The following is a 24527-nucleotide window of genomic DNA, read 5'->3' as shown; positions in this document are numbered from 1 at the left end:
CTGTGTAGCCCTGGCTATCCTGGAACTCACTCTGTAGACCAGGCTGGCCTCGAACTCAGAAATCCGCCTGCCTCTGCCTCTCGAGTGCTGGGATTAATGGCGTGCACCACCACGCCTGGCTCAGACAGTGCTCTCAACCACTGGGCCATCTCTCCTGCCCTTTTCTTTTTTCTATATGCTAATTTTATAAGGATTTTAACGAGGTTATCTGAACTTAGTTTCTCCTTCCACCCAAGTCTCCTACATTATTTTCCCTTCCTCATTGATGCATCTTGGTTCTATGCCCAAGAGTCTGATCTTCCACACTTTGGTTTCCCTTCCCTCCCTTCCTCTATGCCTCCTTCCTTCCTGTCTCTGAAGTAGTGTCTCTCTGTGTCCTCTAAGCTGGCCTTGAGTCCACTATTATTCTGCATAGGCTACTTTGTGATAGGATTGTAGACACGTGCTACAATGTACAGTTTCTTGATCTATTTTAATATTTGCTGCCATCATTTGTCCATCGACCATTCTGTCATTGGCTTGACCTTTTTAAATGACTCTCAAATCTATGATTTGTTCTCAGTTCCTCTTCCTGCCCCAATGATTTTTACTCTTTACCACCCGAGCATTTATTATCTAGGATTACATACTATAATTTATTTTGTCTAAAATCAGTCTTTTTAAAAATTTATCTCATATTTGATGTGTATGGTGTATGGTGTGGCTGTTTTGCCTGGGTGTGTGCCTGTGTACCATGTGAGTGCAGTGCTATGGAAACGGAAAGAAGTGTTGGGTCCCTTGGGGCTGGTATTACAGTTTTTAGCTTTTTTATGGGCATTGGGAACCAAATCCAGGTCTTTGGACGAGCAACCAGTGCTCTTAACTGATGAGCCATCACTCCAGTCCCAAAGTCTTCATCTTAGAACAATCTTTGCATAGGTAATATCTACAACATCATTGTTATCTAACTAATTTAACTAGATATAATTATTTAACGAAATAGTCTTCTGCCAGCAGAAGGTGGTGGTACCAGGGAGAATGGAGCCAATAAATGAGGACAGACTAAAGTCTCATGCAATAGCCAACTGTATTCAGAGTATCAGGTAATTAATACTCTGAGGGTTAAGAAAAACCACCTGAGTAAAGTTCTCATGAGTTCAAGCAGCTTGTGGCAAAACATGTTTGCCATAGAGGCATATAAAGGATAGTTTGAACATTCGATTGAATAGCAGCAGCAAAAAATAATGAGAAATCTGAAGCAAACTCACTTCTATCTGATACATCTGGGAGAAGCACAGAAACAGTCCAAGAACAATTTTGTGTTTTGAAGAAACTGAGGTCACAAGCCTCTTGTTTTCTTGGAGTGTTTTCACAAGCACTCATAATTCTCACAGCACTCCATTTCTGGACTGTGTTCCATTGTCTCCTCCTCCTCTTCTTCCCTCTTCCTTTTCTCTTCCTCTTCCCGCTTCTTCTTCTTACTATTATTTTACTTATTTTATTTTATTATTATTATTATTATTTTTTAAAACAGGCCAGCCAGGGTTATATAGTGAGACTCTGTCTTAGAAAGGGAGAAAAAGAATAAGTGAGTCTTTAAAAGTAGTATAGGTCACTTTAGGCTTATGTAGACTGGAGGTAAAGTTGATGTGCTCACTTATTGTTAATTTATAGATCTAATTTATGATTTATGATAAAAATCTCAGCCATAAGCCATCCAGGTATCTTAGAAGCAATTATTATAGCTTGTTGAAATAAGCTCCTTCTTGGCAGAATGCTTCACATTTCAACGTCTATTAGAGTCACCTGGAGAGCTTGTTAATTTTTTAGCATCATCCCCAGAGGTCATGCTGACCTCTGGGTATCTGGCAACATCCACACCCTTTTCTGGAGTGAACAAGTCAGGTAATATTGGTGTGTGGACCATCTCTGGACTACTTCAGGAAGAATTAGGATTCTGTAAAAGGAAAACCAGCCATGTCCTGTAATGTTAGGACATCTAAAAATCTTAACACAAGAGCAGCATAATGCAGTGTAATAGGGTTGCCTTTCTAAAGACTGATGGCAGAAGTTCTCTGAATATTAGTAACTTGTGCCTAGCAAGAAAACTCAATTACTTTGTTGTTATTGCCTGACCCAGAATTCAGATCAAGTATATACAAGACCGGTCTTTACAAAGTTTAAAAAGAGGCTGGAGAGATGGTTCAGAGGTTAAGAGCATGTTTTCTCCCCTGGCAGAGAACCTGGGTTCCTAGCACCTCAATGGTGGCTCACAATCATCTGTAACTGCAGTTCAAGGGAATCCGTGCCTTCTTAACCTCTGCAGGCCCCAAACATTCATGTGCTGTATACATACATATGTGCAGATAAAACAGACCTTAAAGAAAATGAATATATCTAATAAGAAAAGTTAAAAAGAGAGAATGGATAGATAGTGGGAAGGAAATAAGGGTAGCCGTAGTTGCTTTAAAGTGGGTCAGAGAACTGGGTTTTAGTAGAAAGAAAAATTAATTACTGTACATTAACATTTTAGTGGTAAAAGTCAAGTCCAATAGGGCAAGGTTGAATGCAAGAGATTCGGAACAGTTGTGAGAGCAGAGCTTTTAGAATCATAGTTAGATTGAGTATAGTTGTAGTGTGTATGGCTTTTGATAGAAATAGGGGAGTTTGTTGAAATAGAGAAATCAAACTCAATGGAAGGAAGGTAAAGTAGGTCTCTGAACGGAAAATGATTAGCTCCGTGACAGGGTTGCTCAGGAATTTTAGGATGCTGGACTGTCAGTGCTAAACATGGGGAAGTCCTGGGCAAACAGAAGATTGGCTGCTTTCTATCTGATCATTGTCTGAATAAGTGAAAGGTGTAATTATTTCCTAAAGGAAATGAGAAAAAGAATGAAGGAGGTTTTTGAGGTTTACAGTGAAAGAGGAAAGTCTGATTCAATTCTTGATTAAAATGAGATCAAATACACTAATGTGATGAGATTTCTCAACATGAGTAGGGATCTGACATTTTTGGAAAGCTGAAATCTCTGGTTATAGTTTAAAAGTTTAAACGTAACCACACGGCAGTGTTACTATTTAATTTAATTTGTTTATTGTGTTGGGTGTGCTTATGCCACTTTGTGTGTGAAGGTCAGGCCAAACCTTGGGTATGAGTCCTTCCTTTGTGCCTTGTTTGAGACAGGCTCCTTTTTTGCTATTTACTGCTTGCTGTTTGGTGGCTGGCCCGGAGCTTCCAGGAATCCTTCCACTGTTACCTACCAGCCCACATTGGGATCACAGACAAGTTGTGCTGCCGCTTTCTTACATGGCTCTGGGGATTCCTGCTCAGGTCCTAACATGGGTGTAGCAAGCAGTGTCTCTAGCTTCATTCAGTTGTTCAGATAGAGGTACTGTGTTAAGTGAAACGTTGGCTTTAAACTGTTGATGGAATGAAGGAAAAATGAACAGTGAGGCCACAGGAGGGGAATGATTACAGTGCTGGTTCCATTTCACCTTGGGCAAGGCAAGACGTGAGCAAGGCGGATGGAGGATGTGGAAAACGTCTGGAGGTCTGTTGGAAGTCAGTGGATTCTTAAGCTAGTAAAGTAGAAAGTAGAAAGATAGGATTTGAAGAGAGTGAGTTATTATAAATTGAACTTTTTGTAGTAATGAAGTTGTTTAGTTTGATAGTGGAATGAATGGGTATGGGTCACTGGGTGTGGGAGGTTTTTTTTTTTTTTTTTTTTTTTTTTTTGTTTTTGTTTTGTTTGTTGGTTACAGGGTTTCTCTTTGTATCCTTGGCTGTCCTGGAACTCACTTTGTAGACCAGGCTGGCCTCGAACTCAGAAATCCACCAGCCTCTGCCTCCTGAGTGCTGGGATTAAAGGCATGCGCCACCACGCCCGACGTGTGGGAGTTTTTAACCTACATGGATGCCTTTTCTTTTCTTTTCTTTTCTTTTCTTTTCTTTTCTTTTCTTTTCTTTTCTTTTCTTTTCTTTTCTTTTCTTTTCTTTTCTTTTCTTTTCTTTCTTTCTTCCACAGAAGGAAATTTGTTATCTCACTTTCCATTAAATAATCCACCCATCAAAGAGACAGTTGGGTTTTGGGTTGTCTGCCTTCCTAGGCCACAGGATGTCATTTCAGTGACCAAAGAAACTGTGAAAATGCAGTACACTTAGTTACACTTTTCCATTTACTTAGAATTATTCTGCTTCCTGTTTAAATGTTACCTCAAATTGTCAAGTTTTGATCTGTATGAAGACACTTCTAAGAACTTTTACTTTGTTGCTATTCAGCCCTCTCATATGGCTTGGTAACTATCTACAGCTGGATAAACTGACACATGCAGACTGATGAGTCTATTGCCCAAGAAGTTATCTTGATACTGTGTAGGTTCAGTGACGACTTTGCTACTGTATGGTTATCTGTCATATGTTGCTTTGCTGACTCCTTTGTCCTCCTTGTCTTTTCACAGGACCTCAGCTGAATGCTCAGCTGGAAGGTTGGCTTTCACAAGTACAGTCTACGAAAAGACCTGCTAGAGCCATTATTGCACCGTAAGTTTTAGAAGTCTTTTGCTAATGTTTAGCATCTTTATTATTGATAGAAATGGGTGTATATTGGATTAACAGTTACATGTTGGGCCGGAGAGATGGCTTGGTTTTAGGGCTGTTTACTTCTCTTGCTGAGTGTAGTGCTCCTTACCTGATTTGCCTCTGGTTCCAGTTCCAGGGGATGCAATGCCCTTTTCTGGCCTTTGTGAGCATATGCAACATAAAATGAACAAATATATGTTTAAAAAAATGTGGATTGCTTGAGGTAGATACTTGACATCTGGCCTCTACTTGCAAATGTACATACATGTACGTGCAACACACCTATGTTCACACACACACACACACACACACACACACAGAATATGAGAACATCTGGGTTAATGTTTGGTATGTAAGTATTCCACTGCTAAGCATTTTATATGCCAAATACTCTGTATAATAGATACTATATTATGACTTGATGTCAGACTCCACATACCACTCAGAAAGCTGTAGTATGAAAGTTTCTCGATCCCTTGAACTTTACTTTATAGAATAGTAATTAATACCTCCTTGTAGACTTTTTATTTATTTTATTTCATCTTTTTAAAAAAGGTGTTACTGGGATCAAACCCATGTTCTCAGAGGTCAGAAGAGCATCTTGGATCCCCTGTTACTGGAGTTACAGTGGTCGTGAGCCACTATGTGGGTGCTAGGAAGCAGATTCTAGTCCTCTAAAAGCAACAAGCTCTCTTACTCACCAAGCCACATTTCTAGCCCATAACAACTTTTCTTTATGTAGGAAAACTATTATCTGATCATCAAAATTAGTAAAATTGTTGGCAACAACTGAGCTTTATGCATGTGTTTTCATTATTCCATTCATTTCTAAGTTCAAAGTTGATAGAGTGATGTTGTTAGTTTGAATGTAACATGCGATGAACAAGCCATCCATCCATCCGTCCATCCGTCCATCCGTCCATCCATCACTGGAAAGGGTTGACATCTGTAGTAGTAACACTGAATCTCTAGCCTTGAGAGAAATAGAAACACACAGTGTTCAACTGTTGCTGTATTTACCACATAACCCTTTGACTGAGGCCTTGTACTCTTGTTACTGTCTCCCCATAACTATGCTTCTACAGTCTTTGTCTGTGGTTTTACAAAATTCTATGTGTGTTGGGAGATGGTGTTCTATTTTGTTTTTTTCTGTTGCTATCATAAAACAGTGACCAAAAACAACTTGGAGAGGAAAAGGTTTGTTTTGTCTTACACTTCTAGATCAAAACCCATTCCTGAGCAAAGTCAGGGCTAAAGTGTGGAGATCATGAATGCTGTTTACCAGCTTGCTTTCTTATACAACCTAGGGACCGTCCCATGTCAGTCATTAACAAAGAAACCGTCTCACAACATGCCTACAGGCTGGTTCTATGGGTGTTGGTCTTTGACTGTTTGAGACAGAGTCTTTTTTATTTGCTGTTGCTTCATACTTGAACAGCTGGTTCTGGGCTCCTGGGACTGTATCCACCTCCAAACTTGATTGTGAACAACTGGGATTGTGTGTGCTACTGTATCTGCTTTTGCACAGGCTCTGGGCATTGATATTCAAGGCAGTACAGTTTGACACATGAGCTTTACCCACTGAGCTATCTCCTAGCCTTGTTACTTTTTTCTTGTAAGGTAGAATATGTGTTTATGTACTTGTATATATAGTTTTCTTTATAGATTTAGCTGTTGAGGAACACTTATATTGGTTCCATCACTTTGTTTGGTTTTGTGAATAGTCCTGCAGTACAGGCAGGCATGAAGGCATGCCTTGTTATTGGCTTCAGGTGCCCATGGGCCTACTGGATTTGTTCATTACTTTTGTTTTGTTTGCTTTGGTCTTTATGAGGCAGGATCTGGATAGCCTGGAATTCACCATGTAACCAGACTGACCTTTAACTCGAGGTCTGCTTGCTTCTGTTCTGTTGTACTGGGATTCATGCATGTACCATCATGTCCAGCCCTCCATTCTTTATTTTTGCAACCATAGCTTGTTTATAGGAATTCAGTATCATAGAACTTAAAAATCAATAGGCTACATAGAATTTATAATAGAGTATTACATATTTTATCATTATTCATAAATTGTGATACTTCATTGTAGAAAAGCTTATGTACATATGAATGCATAGTTTTTATTTCCTTTAGAATTAGTTGTTAAAACATTTATCCCATGGAGGTTATACTATCCACCAGTGATTTAACGTTGTCTATAAAGTGTGAGTCTAGGAGTGATCAATAGGAGTGATGTAGCAAAAATGAGTCAAGAAAGAAAAATAATCAGAGAACAAAGCTGTTCTGTAAGTGATGAGAAAATTGACTGAACGTTGAAGCCAGAGAATGAAAAGAGAAAGACAGTGAAAGAAAATGAGAGCCATAATACACACACACATACACACACACATACACACACACACACACTCAGTTCTTTACTGCTAAAGGCAGGAGAGTATGTATGATCATTGCAGGATATATGGGTTGGTACTATTAATATAGCACACTGCTGATTTCAGTGTACTATAATATAATATCAGATTATATCTGATCGGATTACATAATATCAGGAATTAGCAACTTAAGCCTTGAATATTGAATATCTCCAAATGTTATTCTTTGTTACTCAGAACCAAACTAGCTGTCACTTCCCCACTCCCATTTGTGCTGAGATTAAACCCAAGCCTTTACACATGCAAGCAGGCACTTTATCACTGAGCTACATAACCAACAGCTAGAAAACGTTTTACAAGTTTATAAATGGATAGAGTGTGGAACAATTGCGTGTTCTCTACTACCTTGTAAAGGTTGCATCATTAATTAAGTTGCTTTTTAATCTTGTACTCAATTCAGTTGTATCGCAGTTAAATTCATTTTCTAAAAGTTTTCTTTTCTTTAGACTCTCTGGACTTTGAACCTGGGGATTAAATTTAAAACTGTTTTCTTTGTAGCCATGCGGGATACACGTACTGTGGGTCCTGTGCTGCCCATGCTTACAAACAAGTGGATCCATCTGTTACGTAAGTATGCAGTTAATTAGGAACAGTTTGGGACTGTTGTGATGGTTGCTTTGATGTACAAGTAACATTCATTCTGCTTGTTCTTACGCATTCAGTTAATTACTAGGAAATGCCTTAGTACTGTCTCTTTTGAGTATTTACCTTGTCTTTAGTTGTCAAATGTTTCATTCTGACATTAGTACAAAGATTAAAAGATTCAAGATTTAAGTTTTCAGTTTACATTACTAGCTCAGTTGTGAACATTTTAAACAAAAATGAAGATTCCTTTGCTATTTTTAATCATTTTTTATAATTACTAAAAGCAAAAATTTTGTAACAATAAAGAGAAATTAAATTGAAAAGGTTTTAGAATTTTTTTATTAAACCCGGGTCTGAAAGTCTATTATGGAATCAAGGTTATTTTAAATAACACTGTGTTTTAAACTTTTCTCTGTTTGGCTGAATTTTTATTGATGATGTCATGCTAGAGGCATGCCTTAGAATTAGTTTGGCTTAGTGATATAAATAAGTCTAGGGTCTGTACTGGGGGAAGTGCAAAGTGAGACTTAAGCAAGCTGATGGAAGGTCAGGATGAGGAGAGGAAGTAAAGGGAGAAGAGTGGAGAGTGTTGGGGACACTGAGGAGGGGAGCTATGCAAGGGGGAAGACTGGAGAGTATTCAGGACACTGCAGGGCTGGGTGGGGGGGAGCTATGCACTTTGTAAGGAGAAGGTGGCATGTACTGTGTGATTAGATCTTGTGTGTAGTTTCTAATAGCTAAATGGTGTCATTTGAAGGTATTTAAACAAGTTTAATTGATACTAAATTGTATATAGCATTTTCAATTAGGAGATCATTTTAATGATCAATATATACTGAATAATCATCAAATATATAACTTTGGCTTGAATTTTAAGAAAGTTTTAATACTGAGTCCTAAAGTGGAAAAGGTTAATAAGTGCAGTAAGATTGTAACAATAGCATTATGTTTTAACATCCCATATTGAACAGTGAATTAAATAAATATAACAGCTTAATTAATGCACTATTTTGTGGAAACTAAATATTGCCAGGCATGGTGATGCACAGCTGTAATCCCAGTAGTGGGAGGCTGAGTTAGGAAGGAGATAACAAGCTTGGGGCCAGCCAAGAGCTACATTGTGAGTCCATGCTATTAAATAAAATAATGAACTACATTATGAGGCATTGTAGTTATTTGAGAAAATATCACATCATCGTCTAAAAGGAGAATATAAGTTTGTGTAAAATTGAGAAGAAAGTTTATTATATGAAGTAAAACTTATCATAAGAAAATACTTTTAAGGGCTGGTGAGATGGCTCAGCAGGTGAGAGCACTGACTGCTCTTCCAAAGGTCCTGAGTTCAAATCCCAGCAACCACATGGTAGTCACAACCATCTGTAATGAGATCTGACTCCCTCTTCTGGTGTTCTGAAGACAGGTACAGTGTACTTACATATAATAATAATTAAATCTTTAAAAAAAGAAAATATTTTTAAAAACAGTAGTCATTTACAGATGATAATGTTTTCCTTTAACTTTTTTTCTTAGAAATTCCGATTGTAATGGATAAAAGAAACATTCCATATATGAATTTAAATGTACAAACAGTCAGAAATCCAACACTATCTTCTGTATACTATTACACATGCTCACAGTCTTGTAAAGACTGTACTACAGGTGCACTGTGAGTCCATGCCATTAAATAAAACAATGAACTACATTATGAGGCATTGGAGTCCTTCCTTTTCACATGATTTATTTATTTAGTTATTTATTTTTTGAAATAATGATCCATCACCAGGATCTTTTCCATGGAAAAAGGACTGTTTTCCATTATCTTACTTAGTGATGACATTTTCCCAATGCTCCAAGAAGAAATTGAGAAAAATTCCGCATTCCTTGGTGTAACCTTTTTTAGACTTGGACAGAAATCTAGAAACTTACTGACTGTTCACACTGGCAGCTCTCTCTGCAGATCTGCAACACGGAGAGTTTTCATACTAGGACATCAGAATTTGCCTCAAATGTTAAATGTTATCTCTATAAATATAAATGCCAAGAAAACAAGTCATGGAGTGGAGTTCACCTGGAAGAAAAATTCTAATAATTGGAGATTGGTGGAAAGGGATAAAGAGAGATATACATATACACATATAAAGAGAGATATACACATATTCAGCTATTTTATGCTAATCTTAAGTTTTATAATAGTATAATTAATCCATATTTTAAATTCATTTTTGAGTTAAACACATTGGAAAAGAATTTTAGTTATTTTTTAGGAATATGGAAGGACCCAAAACCTTAATAAAATACGATCTATCTCTCACATTAGCACCGTTCTCGTTCATCCTCTGCCCCCAATAACTAAAAAGCCAAATAAATCCTCAATTTTCTCTATAGTGAGTGCATAAAGATGTTGATCTTAAGGTTAAAAAAAATCATATGAAAAGGAATCTCATTTTGCTCAACTGTCAGTCTACTGAGACTTTTCTTACAGTTTCACTAATTTACTGTCATTTTCACTCTCCAAATACAAAAATACAACAATTCTTATTGAAATCTATACACTGGAAGTTTTAGTACACAAAAGGAAAAAAAAAAAACCAAACAAATTATTTACAAAATTATACAGTGTAAGAAAAAACTTTGTACAAAAAATATATAAACCCTTTGTTCCCTCAATTACGTTTAAATGGTCAGGACTCAAAATATTCACCACAACGAATCTTTCCAAATCTGTACCCACTGAGTCACAAACATCAAGAAGGTTTCATTAGAGATGATGGGGAAGTGAGGAGCGAGATGATTTCCGAAGTTCCCTGCCCTAATGCGATCCTTCTTTATCTCATGTGCGCTCTTACTCCAGTCTGCCACGCTCCATTTTGTTAACTCATTGAGTTTAACTGGGGCTGCTTGTTAACCATGACTGTAGTTTACTTATTAGAGCATGGTAACTAACAGTGATCATATCACTGAAGATGACTCTCCCCTAGAAATCATTAACTGCTCATAACAACCACAGTATGCCCCAGGACAGTGTATATGCTTGTGTCGTTTTATGGACAAATTGGAGAAGTAGTGAGGAGTGTAAATATAATCAGAATGGATGAAATTCTTAACGGAGTTATAAACTACTACATAAAAAATAATGGACATGACATTAAAACATTTTTTTATTGGCCTTTTAACTATTTGTTTTGATTTTTGTTTCTGTGTTTTGTTGGTTTCTTTGCTTTTCCTTTCTTCTCTTTTTTCTTTTTTAAATACAAGAGAGAAAGAACATGAAGTTGGGTGGGTAAGGAGATAGGGAAATCTGGGAGGGGATTGAGAAGACAAAAGAACGTGATCAGAATACAGCATATGAAAAAAAGTTTAATTAAAAGAGATCTTAGTGAGCTACAGCTAAAAATAAACGTTTTATAACGATATTTAAAAAAGAATTGTCATGTAATTTTCATGATGAAAAATAAAAAAGTTCCAAGTGTAGAAATAGTTGTATGGGCTGGAAAGATCGCTCAGTAGTTAGAGCACTAGCTACTTTTCCAGAGTATCCACGTTCAATTCCTAGTACTCACTTGACAGCTCAGAACTATATCTGTTGTCCCAAGGGATTTTATGCCCTCCTCTCACATCTCATGCCTCTTCTGACCTCCAACTATCAAAATAATAAAAACATTGCATATTAACAAAGGTGACTTTTTTTTGTGTGATGATGCAAGTCAAATCCAGAATCTTACACATTGTAAAAAAGTCCTCTATTTTAGAAATATATTGTTAGTCCCCAAATATTGTAAACTAAATGAGACATTAAGTGAGAAGCAAGTATGTTTCCTCTTATAATAATGAAAGACAATGGGAAAGCAGGCATCGCTGTCATATTTCCTTTACAAAATATAGCCGGCTTGGTGGGACATACCTTTAATCTCAGTACTGGGAAGGCAGAAAGATATCCTGTGAGTTCCAGGATAGTCAGGATTACATAGAGATAACCTGTATCAAAAACCAAAACACAGATATATATATATATATATATATATATATATATATATATATATGTTTATATTACTTGTACATATATTCTACATATACACACACACACATACACACACAAATACAAATCTGTTGTACTTTTTAATTGTTTTTGGGACAAGAATCTGGCTTTGTAGTTTAGATTGGCCTTGAGTTTGAAGCAGTCCTCCTGCCTCAGCTTTTGAAGTGCCTGCATTACAGGTGTGTGCTGCCATGCCAGATTTTGGATTATTATATAATTTAAAAGCTAGGAGATACCTCTGTGCAGATCTCATGTCTGTTTCTGCATTCAGTTTGTTATGATCCATTTTTTGTGGCTGAAATATAAGAAGGAAACCCATTCAAACACACATACACAGTTTCAAAAAGGAGCAGCAAGAACCTTGCCCATTAAACAGGAAATGTTTCTCTTTAATACTAAGTCAGAACTTATAAAAATGGCTTCTTGAGAGTCAGTGCAGATCTTTCAAGGGTTTCACTATATAATTTCAAAATTATGTTTGTTCATACTTAATTTTCACTTGAAAGCTTCAAATTTATTCTGTACAGCAAGTATGTCAATTGTTTTGCAGACCTATTTTGTTTATTTTGGGAAAATTTTCTACCAAATACCTAATATTTGCATAGTTTTAAAAAATTACCCATCTATCTATCTATCTATCTATCTATCTATCTATCTATCTATCTATCTATCATCTATCTATCTATCTATCTATCTATCTATCGTATGTGTATACACTGTAGCTGTCTTCAGACACACCAGAAGAGGGCATCAGATCCCATTACAGATGGTTGTGACCCACCATGTGGTTGCTGGGAATTGAACTCAGGACCTCTGGAAGAGCAGTCAGTGCTTTTAACCACTGAGCCATCTCTCCAGCCCATAGTTATTTTTTTTTTTAAAGTGGAAGTTACATTCCATGAAAAATATGTCTACTTCAACTCTCAGCTCATAATACACAGGTGGTTTTCTTTGAGATGTGATGTTCATCTACAGAGATGCTTTATGAGTCTGTCCCTAGGGTTTGACTATATTTTGAAATGCGGTGTTAAGATGTGTTCACAGGAGTTGAGAATTTTGGTGAAATTAGCCTTTGAAAAAGAGTGTGGCAGTGAATGGATTACTGACACACACATGTTGGTTTCCTACCCTGAAAGCTGCACTAACAGTTTTACTCGCTCACTCCTGCAGTTTAAGTGCTAGTCAGCAGTGAGGAGAGCAGAAGCCTTCCTTCCATTTCACTGTTTTGAACTCTGTGTACTCCTTTACAGGGTCCTTGTGTTGTTAAGAATATAGATCACACCATGACAATGATATACTAGACCTTGAGTGATTTGATTTCAAGCGTGGGGAAGGCATTGGGAGAGGTCCACTGAGGAACTGGTGCTTAAGTTAAACCACCCATACATAGTTAAGTTTCATCAGGGACCTGTAAGACTAGTTTATTCATACATGTTAACCGTCAAGGGGACGCCAAAGGAGTACAAGAACTTGTTAGTTCGTTTGAGACTTTAAACCTGTTTTAGGGACTAGGAGGATGGCTCAAGTGAACCCCAGAACTCATATAAAGTCTTGGTGTAGTAGTGTGCCCCTCACATCCTAGTGCTGGGGGGCTGGGAGGGCAGACGGTGTGTAGATAGGAAGATCTTTGGGCTGATTTGTTAGCTAGCTCAGCTGAAACTATGAGTCCTAGTTCTAACTAGAGACCTTGACTTCAAAAAGTGCAGAGCTCCTGAGAAAGGCACCTGATGTCAAACCGGGCTTCTACATGTGCTGCTGACATAGTCTCTACAAACCCCGCCCTCAACTGATACACATATACTAATCCCCATTCCTCCCAATCCTTATGTTTAAGGGTTTTACATGATTTCATAGTGCTTGTTTTTTTTTTTGCTTTTCAAGACAGCTTCTCTTTGTTGTCCTGGCTTCCTGGAACTAACTTTGTAAACCAGGCTGGCCTCAAACTCACAAAGATTCGACTGCCTCTGCCTTCAGGGGACTGCTCAGGAAAGACTTTAAAGTAAGAGCATAGGAGAGTGGAATGATCATATCTGTGTTTCAAAAGATCCTTTTGGGCTGTTAGAGAATTTAAAAAATGGAACATTTCATTACATTCCTTTTCATATTGACATTTGTAAAGTCTTTCCTGGCTGTTACCAAAACCAAAAAGCTAAAATCTGAAATTGAAGAGGCTTTTAAGCAGAAACTTGAATTTAATTTTTATTTTTCAAAAAGCTTTGTAGGACAAGAAAAGTAAAAGCCCATGATATTTTTAGTCTTCAGTTAAAATATTTTCCCTCCCTGTGAAACACCTTCAGAAAATTACTTACCTTCCATTAGTTGGAGTCGGTAGTTGAAAAAAATGAAGGTAAGTGCCCATAGACCTTATTCATTAGAATCATTTCCAGAGGTGGGCTCTCAGGACTCCCTGTCAGTCCTCTATTTTCTATATTCATTTTATCCATCCACTAACAGCCTGAACACCAATACTGAGTTTATTTCTTTAAAGGCAAAGCACCTCGTAGTTACTGAAGGGAGGGAACAGAGCCCTGTGCGTTTCTTTCCCTCTAAACAGTTGCAGTGGCTTGAGCTCTGTGTGGATTTAGCAAAGAAGGAAGGAAGGAAGGTGTGCATGAGCCCCACTGTGCCTTGCTAATTTTCTCTTGTTAGCACTTTAGCTAGCAGAGACCTATTTTGAGGTCACTGTTATCTTGAATATGCCTCTTTCCAACTGGCTCAGTAATATCTACCCTTCTGTGGCTTTTGTATGTCATTTCTAAGGATTTTAACTTTTTTCTTGTTTTTGTAAATCAGTTCTGGAACTGCATTAGATTGGTTGTGGGTTTGTTTTTACCAAACTAGAAAGAATTTGTTGGGGAAACATCTGGCTAATTCAGATTGGTAGGAGCTCTTCTGTATAGGTTGGTTTTGACAAAAAGGAACACTAAGGAGTAGTCAGGTCCCAGTTGAAGGCCTTGGGCTCTCAGAAGACCACTGTTGTTCCATCGCTGATGCAATGCTCATTGTCATTTATTAGATTAATAGAAGCCTTCAGATTGACTTCTTGTCATTGTTTGAGACATGGTCTTTTGATGTAGCCTTGGCTGTTCTGGAACTCTGTTAAGCCAGGCTGGCCTGGAGCTTGGAAGAGATCTGTTTTTCTCTGTCTTCTGAGTGCTGGGATTAGAGGTGTGTGCTACCATGCCTCGCTATTAAAAGTATCATTTTATATTTTAACTGTCTACCTTAGATTTTTTTCAAAAGCATCCTGATGTTAAATATTACATATTTTTTTTTTCTCTTAGAAATTGATTTCTTAACCAGAACTCCTCCCCCCTCTTCCATATTAAGGGATTTTCCTCTCCCTCCCTTCCCCTGTCTTTTCTTTCTTTCCCTTTTTCTTTTGTAAATAGAATCTCACTATGTTGCTTTGGCTAGCCTCATGTTCCCATACTCAACTGATTCCCCTGCTTCAAAGCCTTCTGAGTATTTAATAGAGTACAGACATGTGCCACCATGCCTGGCCAAATGTCATTCATTGATGCTTAGTTCATGTAGTTGCTGGCATTAATCAAGATACCTAAATGTTCCCAAGTTACTATTTTATACATATTTCACATTAGACTTTGATAAAAGAATTTATTACTATTTGTGTTCTGCTGTGATAGAACAGAATGGCATCTTTTGGTTTTGTTCATTTAATAATACATGAATTTGACCCTCCCTCTTTATGGTACTGATGATACATGTGATAGAAATGTGGATTGCAGTGCTAACAAGATAGAGAAAGAGGGGCTGGAAAGATGGCTCAGTGGTTAAGAGCACTGGCTGTTAACCTTCAGAGGTCCTGAGTTCAATTCCCAGCACCCACTTGGTGTCTCACAACATAACGGAATCCTGTGCCCTCTTGTGGTGTGCCAGCATACATGTAGGCACAACACTCAAATACATAAAGTATATAGGTAAATCTTTCTTAAAAAGATGGAGAAGACAGAGGACAGAAGAAGAGCTTATGTCTGACTCACACTGGCCCAAGGATAAAATAGCTTCCTGTGTGATTTCTTCCAATTTGAGGACTCTGAGAATAATTTAATCAAAAACTTCCTTTTATCCTGCATCCTTTCTCAATTTTGAAGTGAAACTGACATGTCTTTAAAAAAAAAAAAGATCAGCCGGGCGGTGGTGGCACACCCCTTAATCCCAGCACTCTGGAGGCAGAGTCAGGCGGATTTCTGAGTTCGAGGCCAGCCTGGTCTACAAACTGAGTGCCAGGACAGCTAGGGCTACACAGAGAAACCCTGTCTCGAAAAAAAGATTAATTTTCTTAGCTTAGTAATAGATTTTGGTTGTTTCATTCATTCATTCATTCATTCATTCATTCATTCCTGCCTGCCTGCCTGCCTGCCTGCCTGCCTGCACTATACAGACCAGGGCTGCCTTTGCTTTGCCTCCTGTGAGCTACAATTAAAGATGTGTTTCATTACATCTGACATTTTTGTTTTGTTTTGTTTTGTTTTGTTTTTAATAAAGAGATAGTGTCTGAGCTTTGTAGAACAAGTTGGCTTTGAAATCCCAATCATCATAGATCCTTCTGGGTCACCCTCCCTGAGTGTTAGGATATAGGTGAATGCTGTCATACTTGGTATAGTAATAGAATTCTGTCAGTATATTGCCACAGCACACACTCCTTGCCCTGCAATTCAGTGAAAGAACCAGGTCCCTTTTCTTGGTACACAAGCCCACTGCCTTTTTTCTTTTTCACAGTTTTCCCCCTTGGAACATTTAACTTATTTATGTTTGTATATGGTATGGTAAGATTATTTTATTTGAATTTTAGAAAACAAACAAAAAATGCATAATTGAGGTTGCAGAGCAAGTTTGGATGTTTGCTGTGAAATAATAGGAAGCTAATTTTGCTTTGGTGTTGAAACAAAGGGATTATGGAAGTTGTAACTAGTGCTTAGCCCAGTTGTTTTCTTTAGATAGGTTACTGTGCAAATCATGCATTATAAAGTTTCTTCGTGTTTGAGAATATTGAATGCTTCTTTGTAGTGTTGTTTTACATAGATGTTTAGAAGTTTGTAGCAGTATTTATTTTTATTAAAAAACGTAGAATTTTAACACTTTTATAACTGAAATATTTAAACTGATATTACACGTTGAAATGTGTTTAGTTATACATTTGGAAATGATTTTTATGTAGAGCATGTTTACTGTAATAATCTATAGCTGGTATTTTCAATTATTGGACAAAAATTCAGATTAAAACTGAAGATCAAATGCAGTTCTTTTGTAATAGAATTCCAAGGACTGTGGTTTTAGTTCACAGAAGTCTCACTTCCTTATATTTCTGGAAAACTAGAAACCTAGTGTAATTAATGGCCTGGTGGGGTTGGTTTCTTTGAAACTCCTCTTTTTGACTGCTAGGCCTCTTACTGCATGACTGGTAGACATGTCCTTGGAGTCATGTGTTGTGGTTGTCTCCCTGTGTCTTCCACCCCTCCCCCCATTTCCAGGATCTTATTACGTAATCCTGGCCAGCTAGAACTCACTATGTAACCCAGGTTGGCTTCAAATTTGGAGTAGTCCTTGCCTCAAGGGTCCAACATTCTGGGATAATATTGGACACTAGTCCTGGCTTTGAAGTCTTTTTATGTCAAGTTGATAAGGGCCTCATTTTAACTCCACTAGCTCTTGAAAAAATTTATCTCCAAATTGGCCTGCAGTCAGATGTGGGAAGTTGGAACTTTAGTATATGGATTTTGATGAGAATATAGTTAAGCTTTTATGTTCACAGAATGTAGTAAAAGTAGCTCGTCAGTGTGGAGAAACAAGTACAATTTAAAGTTACTTTTCCTTTCTTATCTAATAAGATTTGTGTAGAAGTACATTTGTTCTGTGTTTCTGTTGTGTATCTCCCAGCCGGAGAATTTTCATCCTTGGGCCTTCCCATCATGTGCCCCTGTCTCGATGTGCACTCTCCAGTGTGGATATATATAGGACTCCTCTGTATGACCTTCGTATTGACCAAAAGAGTAAGTATATAGAAATCATAGCTCTTAAATAGCTAACGCTCACTTAATAAAGATTGCAATTTAAGATATTTTAAAAGATACAAATATAGATAATATCTAAACTAAAAGTTTTGGTAACTAATCTGTATACGCCAGACACAAAAGTGGTATTTTCCTCATAACTACAAAAAATATGTTAAAGGCACTTAGCTCCATACCATAGTGGTTACATTTATATTTAGAGAAATACTTTGCCTGTGCTATACCATGAAGCAAGAAATTAGTATATATGCCAACCTGATGAAAGACTTGGCAAATTAATTCTATTTTTATGTGTATCACTTTTTTCACTTTAAATGATGGCAATAATACTTTCATTTCCTCTCATTTTTTTATGGGGAAGTTATTCTATATTTTCTGAAGCTCTGAAAAGTAATATAGAAGTTTTAAATACATTTTGTTTTTAACAAGTGTTATTTTTTGTTTATATGTATGTATATATGCATGTGTGTGGGCTTACAGGTCTGTAGTCATATATGTGTGTTTAAAGGTGCATGTGTGGAAGCCTGAGGCTGGCGTCAGGCGTCTTCCTTGACCATTCCACACACTGCTGCATCGTGGAGGCAGTGTCTCAGACTGAGCTCAGAACTCACTGTTTTGGCTTACCTTCCTTGCTGTCTATAGCTGTGTCTGGGGAGTCCCTTTCTGTTCCTTGTGTACCGAGGTTACAAGTGGGCTTGCCACACTGTCCAGCTTTTACATCCTCTCGCAAGTCTAAACTCTAGGCATTAAACTCGTGTGCTAAGCATTTTATCTGCTAAGACATCTATCTGTCTAGCTCCCATGTCCGGGGTTTTGATTTTTCCTTCTAGGATTCCAGAGGTTATATTTTGAGTGTATGTGTGTGTTCTCCTGTGAGAGAGTACATGTGTGAACTGTATGTTCTTTTTCTGTGCTGTCTACATTTTTCTTTTGAGATCATGTCTCTCACTGGCCTAGAAGTCACTTAGAATGGTAGGCTGACTGGCTAAGGAGCCCCAGGGATCTGCCCCAGGGAATTTTTACTTCCTCATGGGATCATAAGTGTGCACCAACTATCAGACATTTTTATGTAGGTTTTGGGAATCCAGTTCAGGTGCATGCTTTTTTTGAGAAGTGATTTATCTATTGAGAAAATCATCTTTCTTGTTTGTTCTCAGATGTCATATTTTTGATTTTTGTTTAGTTGTTCCTTCCCCTCCCCCTTCTTTTCTTTCCCTCCCCTTCCCCCCCTCTTCCTTTCCCCTTCCTTCTCTTTTCTCTCTTTCCTTCTTTTCTTTTCTCTTCCTCCCTTCCTAAGACTGGCTTTCTAGCTCTGTAGACCAGCCTGGCCTTGAACTCACAGATATCCACCTGCCTCTGCTTCTCAGTGCTGGGATTACAGGTCTGGGCCTTCACGCCTGGCTGTTTAGCTGTTTTTTTTTTTTTTTTAAATACAATAAATGTAATATTAAAAAGTATAAAACAGTATACAAAGTAGAATGATAAATATTGATATACTCATTAGCCCTACTTTACTCTGAATTTCTCTTCTGTTTCTTTCTGTATAATAACTACCTTCATGAACTTGGGTGTGTATCCTTTAGCTCATTAAATTGTATTTAATTTAGTAAGGGATGCTATTGTTGCATTAAAGTCTGCAGTAATTTCTTACATTGAAGGACGGTGTCGTCTGTAAGAGAAATGATTGGCTCTTTCAGGCTTGCTTTTTACACTTTGAGGTTGGTTCATAAAATAGTAGCAATTTGATATTTGAATAGCTCTTATTAATGAAAATAGAACATCACCTTCCTGATTGACATAACGTAAGAGACATACTTCCCATTTTTTAAAAAGATTTGTTTATTTTATGGATATGAGTCTTTGGCTCATATACATGTCTGTGCACTACATGCCTGCCTGAGGAGGGCTGAACTGTGGATGGTTGTGAGCTGGTGTGGATGCTGGGAATGAGCCTTGGTCCTCTCTAAGAACAAGTGCTCTTCACTACTGAGCCATCTCTCAAGTATGTGTGTTGTGCCCTCCCACCTACCCATTTTGAAGGGCCTGTTTGGTACAAGCAAAAAATGGATAATTTTTTAAAAGGTATTTTGTAGAATTGAGATCTTATCTACCATTTCTTTCCCTCTGTTTTTTGTTTCTTCCACCTCTCCTGCTCCTCCGCCCCTCCTTCCTTTCTGTTTTGAGAAAGGAATTTGCTAGGTGAACTCAGCCAGATCATGACCCTACTTTGTAGCCCAGGCTGATCTTGGATTTGTGATCCTCCTACTTTAATCTCCAGAGTAGCTGGGGTTATTAGTGTGTGCCACCAGCCCTGGCTCTAAGTTAGTTTTTCATTGTGTTTTTACACACTAAATTTCACATATTGCTCTACAATCTTTATTTTAAGCTTATCAGACCAGATTGCTAATCATTTTAAGTCGTCTAAATACTGTGGTGGATTTGTGATTTATGCTGTAAGTTAAAGTTTGGATTTTGGGAAAGATAGTATTGGAAGTGAAAATTTCATGTTGTTGGTATGGTAGAATCATGAAGTAAAAACTGCGCAATTATAAAAACAAAGCAAACCTAGAAAAACTACTATTAACCTTATATGCAAGTAGATTGGTATTTTTTTTCTTTGTTACATTAGGAATTCTGTTTTTTTTTTTTTTAGGGTAGGAGAGGATTTATTTCAGCTCTACATTAGGAATTCTAATGAGCTGTTTTGGCTAGAACATTTTTTAAATTCAAAGAATGGCCTAGACCTAGCGTTTATTTTAGAAATTTAAAAGGAGCTGATGAAAACTGTACTATGTTACTATGCAGATGGTAAGTCTTTATACGCACTGTATTATGTAATAAACAAGTCATCCTGTTTCTCACCTAGAGTTCAAGTAGATGAGTATGTGGTGCTTTTGTTTCTTGCCATAGCTTATAGTTGGACGCTCATATGAAATAAATGTATGCATTAATATTTGTTTTAATGTATTTTGAAATCTCTTTAGTTTACGGAGAGCTATGGAAGACAGGAATGTTTGAACGAATGTCTCTGCAGACAGATGAAGATGAACACAGTATTGAAATGCATTTGCCTTATACAGCTAAAGCCATGGAAAGGTATATTGATTAATATAAGAAATCCCAGAGAAGTCATAGATATTAATTTCTTTGGGATTGTTTTAACCTAGGATAAGATAATTTGTCAAAGCAAGGAGATTAAAATTTTATTTAAAGTGAAATAGAAGTTGGAGATTGCAATGTCTTTATGAGGATTGAAGTTGATTTTTAACTAGTTGTCTATTAAGGTTGAACATATGAATTAACCTGCTTTTTTTTTTTAATTTCTTAAGATAGAAATTAAAACAACTCATGTGTGTTTAGGCTGATGTATCTTGGTTTGATACAATAGCCAATAGACTTTTTGATGTTTTGGGATAATTATTATATTCTTTGTGGTACTGTGGTTTTAAAACTTTAAATTTGGAAATATCTTTGGAAGTCAATCTTTTCAGAATTTTATAAAGGTTCACTTAACATATGATGACAATGGTATGACAAGGATGATGTAGCTGTATGGTACCCGTTAAAGGCCTTCCTGAGGCAGGGTGCTCTGGAGAATGAGGAGGAGAGAAAACGGGAGGGTCTGTTGTGCTCTCTGCCATTTATTTCCGTGCCCATTCTTTTGCCCAACACATAATTGATTAGTCAGTAAAACGAAAAACAAGTTGTCTCTAGAAGTTTCCTTTCCGTGCTACATTTGAATTAAAAAGTCTTATTTGTCGATCTGTTTCTCTTTTTTTGTATGTCATTTCTTTTTATTTTTATTTTGTGTATGTTGGTATTTTCCCTGCATGTATATGTGAAGCTGTTGGATCCCCTGGCATGGGAGTTACAGACAATTGTCTGCCACCGTGTGGGTTTCGGGAACTGAACCTGAGTCTTTTGGGAGAGTTAACACTCTTAACTGCTGAGCCACCCCCCCCAGTATATACTTAGTATTTTATATAGTTTCAGTAGTTCTAAATACAGGGAGCTTATTCTCCCTGAAATTTGTTATTTAAATTTATCATTAAGGTCTAAAACTGCATTAATATTTTAATACAGATATAGATTATTTATTTTTGGCTGGCATACTTACAATTAGCTAAAGAGCAAGGCTTTTTATATTGTGATGATTTTTTTCCTGTTACAATTTTGTGTATTAGTTTTTTGTTGTGATATTTTGTTAAGTATTTTAGAACTTAAAAAAACTTCTTTACTATTTTGTTTTGTGTGTGTGTTTTTGCCTGCATGTGTACCTGTGAACCATTTGTGTGTGTGTCTGGTGCCTAAGAGGCCTGAAGAGGGCATAGAATCTCTTGGTCCGAATGGAGTTACAGACAGTTGTGAGCTACCATGTGGGTGCTCTTAGTCAGACCTGGGTCCTCTGGAAAAGAAGTCAGTCCTCTCGACTACTGAGCCATCTCTCAGGCTCTTGGGTTTTATTTTTCTGATACAGGGTCTTGTTGTGTAGCATATGTTATCTATGAACTTAGAGCAGCCTTCCTGTTTCAGCCTCCCGCTGATAAGATGGTAGGTGCAGGCTTTAACCCCCAGCTGGAATTTTGTGCAGTTGATACTGTTTTAACTCAAATATGAATGATTCATATTTGAATTTTTTCTCTCTTGTATTCAAAGTTTTATTGCCGTTTTTGAATTTTTTCTCTCTTGTATTCAAAGTTTTATTGCCGTTTTTGTTCACATCTATTTACACTAACCATGAAGAATTACATAAACCTGAAGATGTTTGCAAAAATCTATGCAATATTAAATTAAAATTTTAGGTTCTGTTTTTGTATTTTGTTGTTTGTTTGTTTGAGGCAAGGTCTACTATAAGTGCCACACTGGCCTAGAATGCGCTTTGTAGCATGTTGGACTTGGGGTCCTCCTGCCTCAGCCTCCTGAATGTTGGGATTATATGCCCAACCGATTATCTTTTATTATGTTCTAATTATTGAGAAAAAATTATCAAAAAAAATTATCTTTGATTTGTCGGCATATCTAGAATTCCCATTCACCAAAAAGATTAATGGACTGTAGTATAATATATTCAATAAACTAACAGCCTTCTAAAGGAGGATTAAAAGATAACATGTTAGTTGTTACTTTGAAAGTAAATTATGTAAACAGTAGGAAATTTAAGAGGATAGAAATTTGAGATGTACAAGCACAATTCTAATTGATAACTGTCCCTCTTTCAGTGTTCAGTGAACTCCTCCCACATCAGGTTAAGATCCCTAACATATTTCTAGAAGAAACCAGTAAGCATTTGTTCATACTTACTGTGTTGTGTCAATTAGTTATCACTGAATAATGGATTATTACAGAATTGAGTGGCTTAAAATCACAACTGTTGTAGTATTCATAGTTTCACATTAAAAACTGGAGCAGGGAACACCTTGTCTTAGTACAGCTAAAGAGACTCAGGTGGACTAGAGCCCAAGATGCCCTCACTTAGATGTCTGTCTCCAGTCACAGTGCTTACTTCCTGAAGAGACATAATACCACCTCTACCAATGTCTGCTTTTCAGAACAAGGTATCTATGTTAGCCCAAGTGTAAGGGGAGATGGTCCTTGTTCTCTCTTGATAGGAGCAGCATGTGTCTACAGGAATAGGGACAATTGTTGAGAGCCTGTTTGTGAATGGTCTATTACAGTTCCACTTGAGATGGACAGTTCATGTCTCATGTCTCTGCAACACATACTGTCTACTAGCCTTTTAAAATGCCTAGACTTCTGTTAGTTACTTTTTTATTGCTGTGATAAAACACCATGACCAAAGCAACTTAGTGGAAGGAAGATCAATCCAGGACCAGGAGGCAGAGGGAACACTGGCAATGGCAGAAGTTTTGAACCCTCAAAACCTGCTCTTTGTGACACAAATTTTTTTTTTTTTCTTTTGAGACAGGGTTTCTCTGTATAGTTCTGGCTGTCCTGGAACTCACTCTGTAGACCAGGCTGGCCTTGAACTCAGAAATCCACTTGCCTCTGCCTCCCAAGTGCTGGGATTAAAGGCGTGTGCCACCACTGCCTGGCATGACACAATTCTCTTAAGGCCACACCTCCTAATCCTTTGCAAACAGTTCCTGGGGACAAATTATTCAAGCATATGAGCTTCTGGGGACATTGGCCATATTCTGCATCAAGTTTAAATATGAATGCAGTCTTGGGTGTGAGTCATCTTGATTTAGAGATATGTGAAAAAAGTAGAACCCCCACCCCCACCCCTGACTCCTTTACTTAGTGGTGAATTAGTGATATTGTGCTGGCTTAGTGAGTAGAGGTACTTGTATCCTATGAGAGTTGAGTCTCTGATCTCAACGTGTAGGTTATGGGGCACTCAGATACATGAAACAAATGGATAAAGCATAAACTGTTTGAATTAATCCAAAGTATAGTGACATATGTATGAAAATGCCATATGAATTCTTGTGTGGTAAGATGAAAAATGAATAAAAAGACTTTTGAGAATGTGATGTTAACTACAGTAGAACTCCCACTGGAGAGTAAAATAAAATGTGATTCAGGAAGTGTCTTGGGGCGGGCTAATTCACAGCAGTGTCATCCTGTAGCTGCAGAACAGAGAGTAGCCCTTGACTCTAGTTGGTTCTCTATTCTGGTAGGAGTTTCATAGTTTACCTGATTCACTGATTTGTTTGTTTTTGTTTAGCTAGGTCATTTGGACCACTTTACTGTGTCATTTTACTTTTTCTTTTTCCTTTCTTTCCTTTCTCTCCGTTCTTTCCTCTCTTTCCTTTTCCTTTCTTCTCTCTCCTTCCTTCCTTCCTTCCTTCCTTCCTTCCTTCCTTCCTTCCTTCCTTCCTTCCTTCTCTCTCTCTCTCTCTCTCTCTCTTCTCTCTCTC

General features: G+C 37.4%; 1 protein-coding gene across 4 annotated transcripts in view; it reads left to right on the top strand.

The window, feature by feature from the left end:
• Positions 1-24527, top strand: part of Memo1 (mediator of cell motility 1) — a 102517-nt gene that overhangs the window by 37767 nt on the left and 40223 nt on the right. For all 4 annotated transcript variants that reach the window (XR_003835270.1, XR_003835272.1, XR_003835271.1 and 1 more), the window contains 4 exons: positions 4438-4519; positions 7489-7557; positions 17513-17625; positions 20631-20742. Coding sequence is in view for 1 of the 4 variants with exons in the window: in XM_021186335.2 (XP_021041994.1) it covers positions 4438-4519; positions 7489-7557; positions 17513-17625; positions 20631-20742 (376 nt within the window). In the remaining 3 variants the exon portion in view is untranslated. The remainder of the gene's footprint in view (positions 1-4437; positions 4520-7488; positions 7558-17512; positions 17626-20630; positions 20743-24527) is intronic.

The sequence above is a fragment of the Mus caroli genome, chromosome 17, assembly GCF_900094665.2.
Source record: "Mus caroli chromosome 17, CAROLI_EIJ_v1.1, whole genome shotgun sequence".
Taxonomy (NCBI): Eukaryota; Metazoa; Chordata; class Mammalia; order Rodentia; family Muridae; genus Mus; species Mus caroli.
Note: the sequence above shows the minus strand (reverse complement) of the source record. Positions and strands in the feature narration are given on the sequence as shown.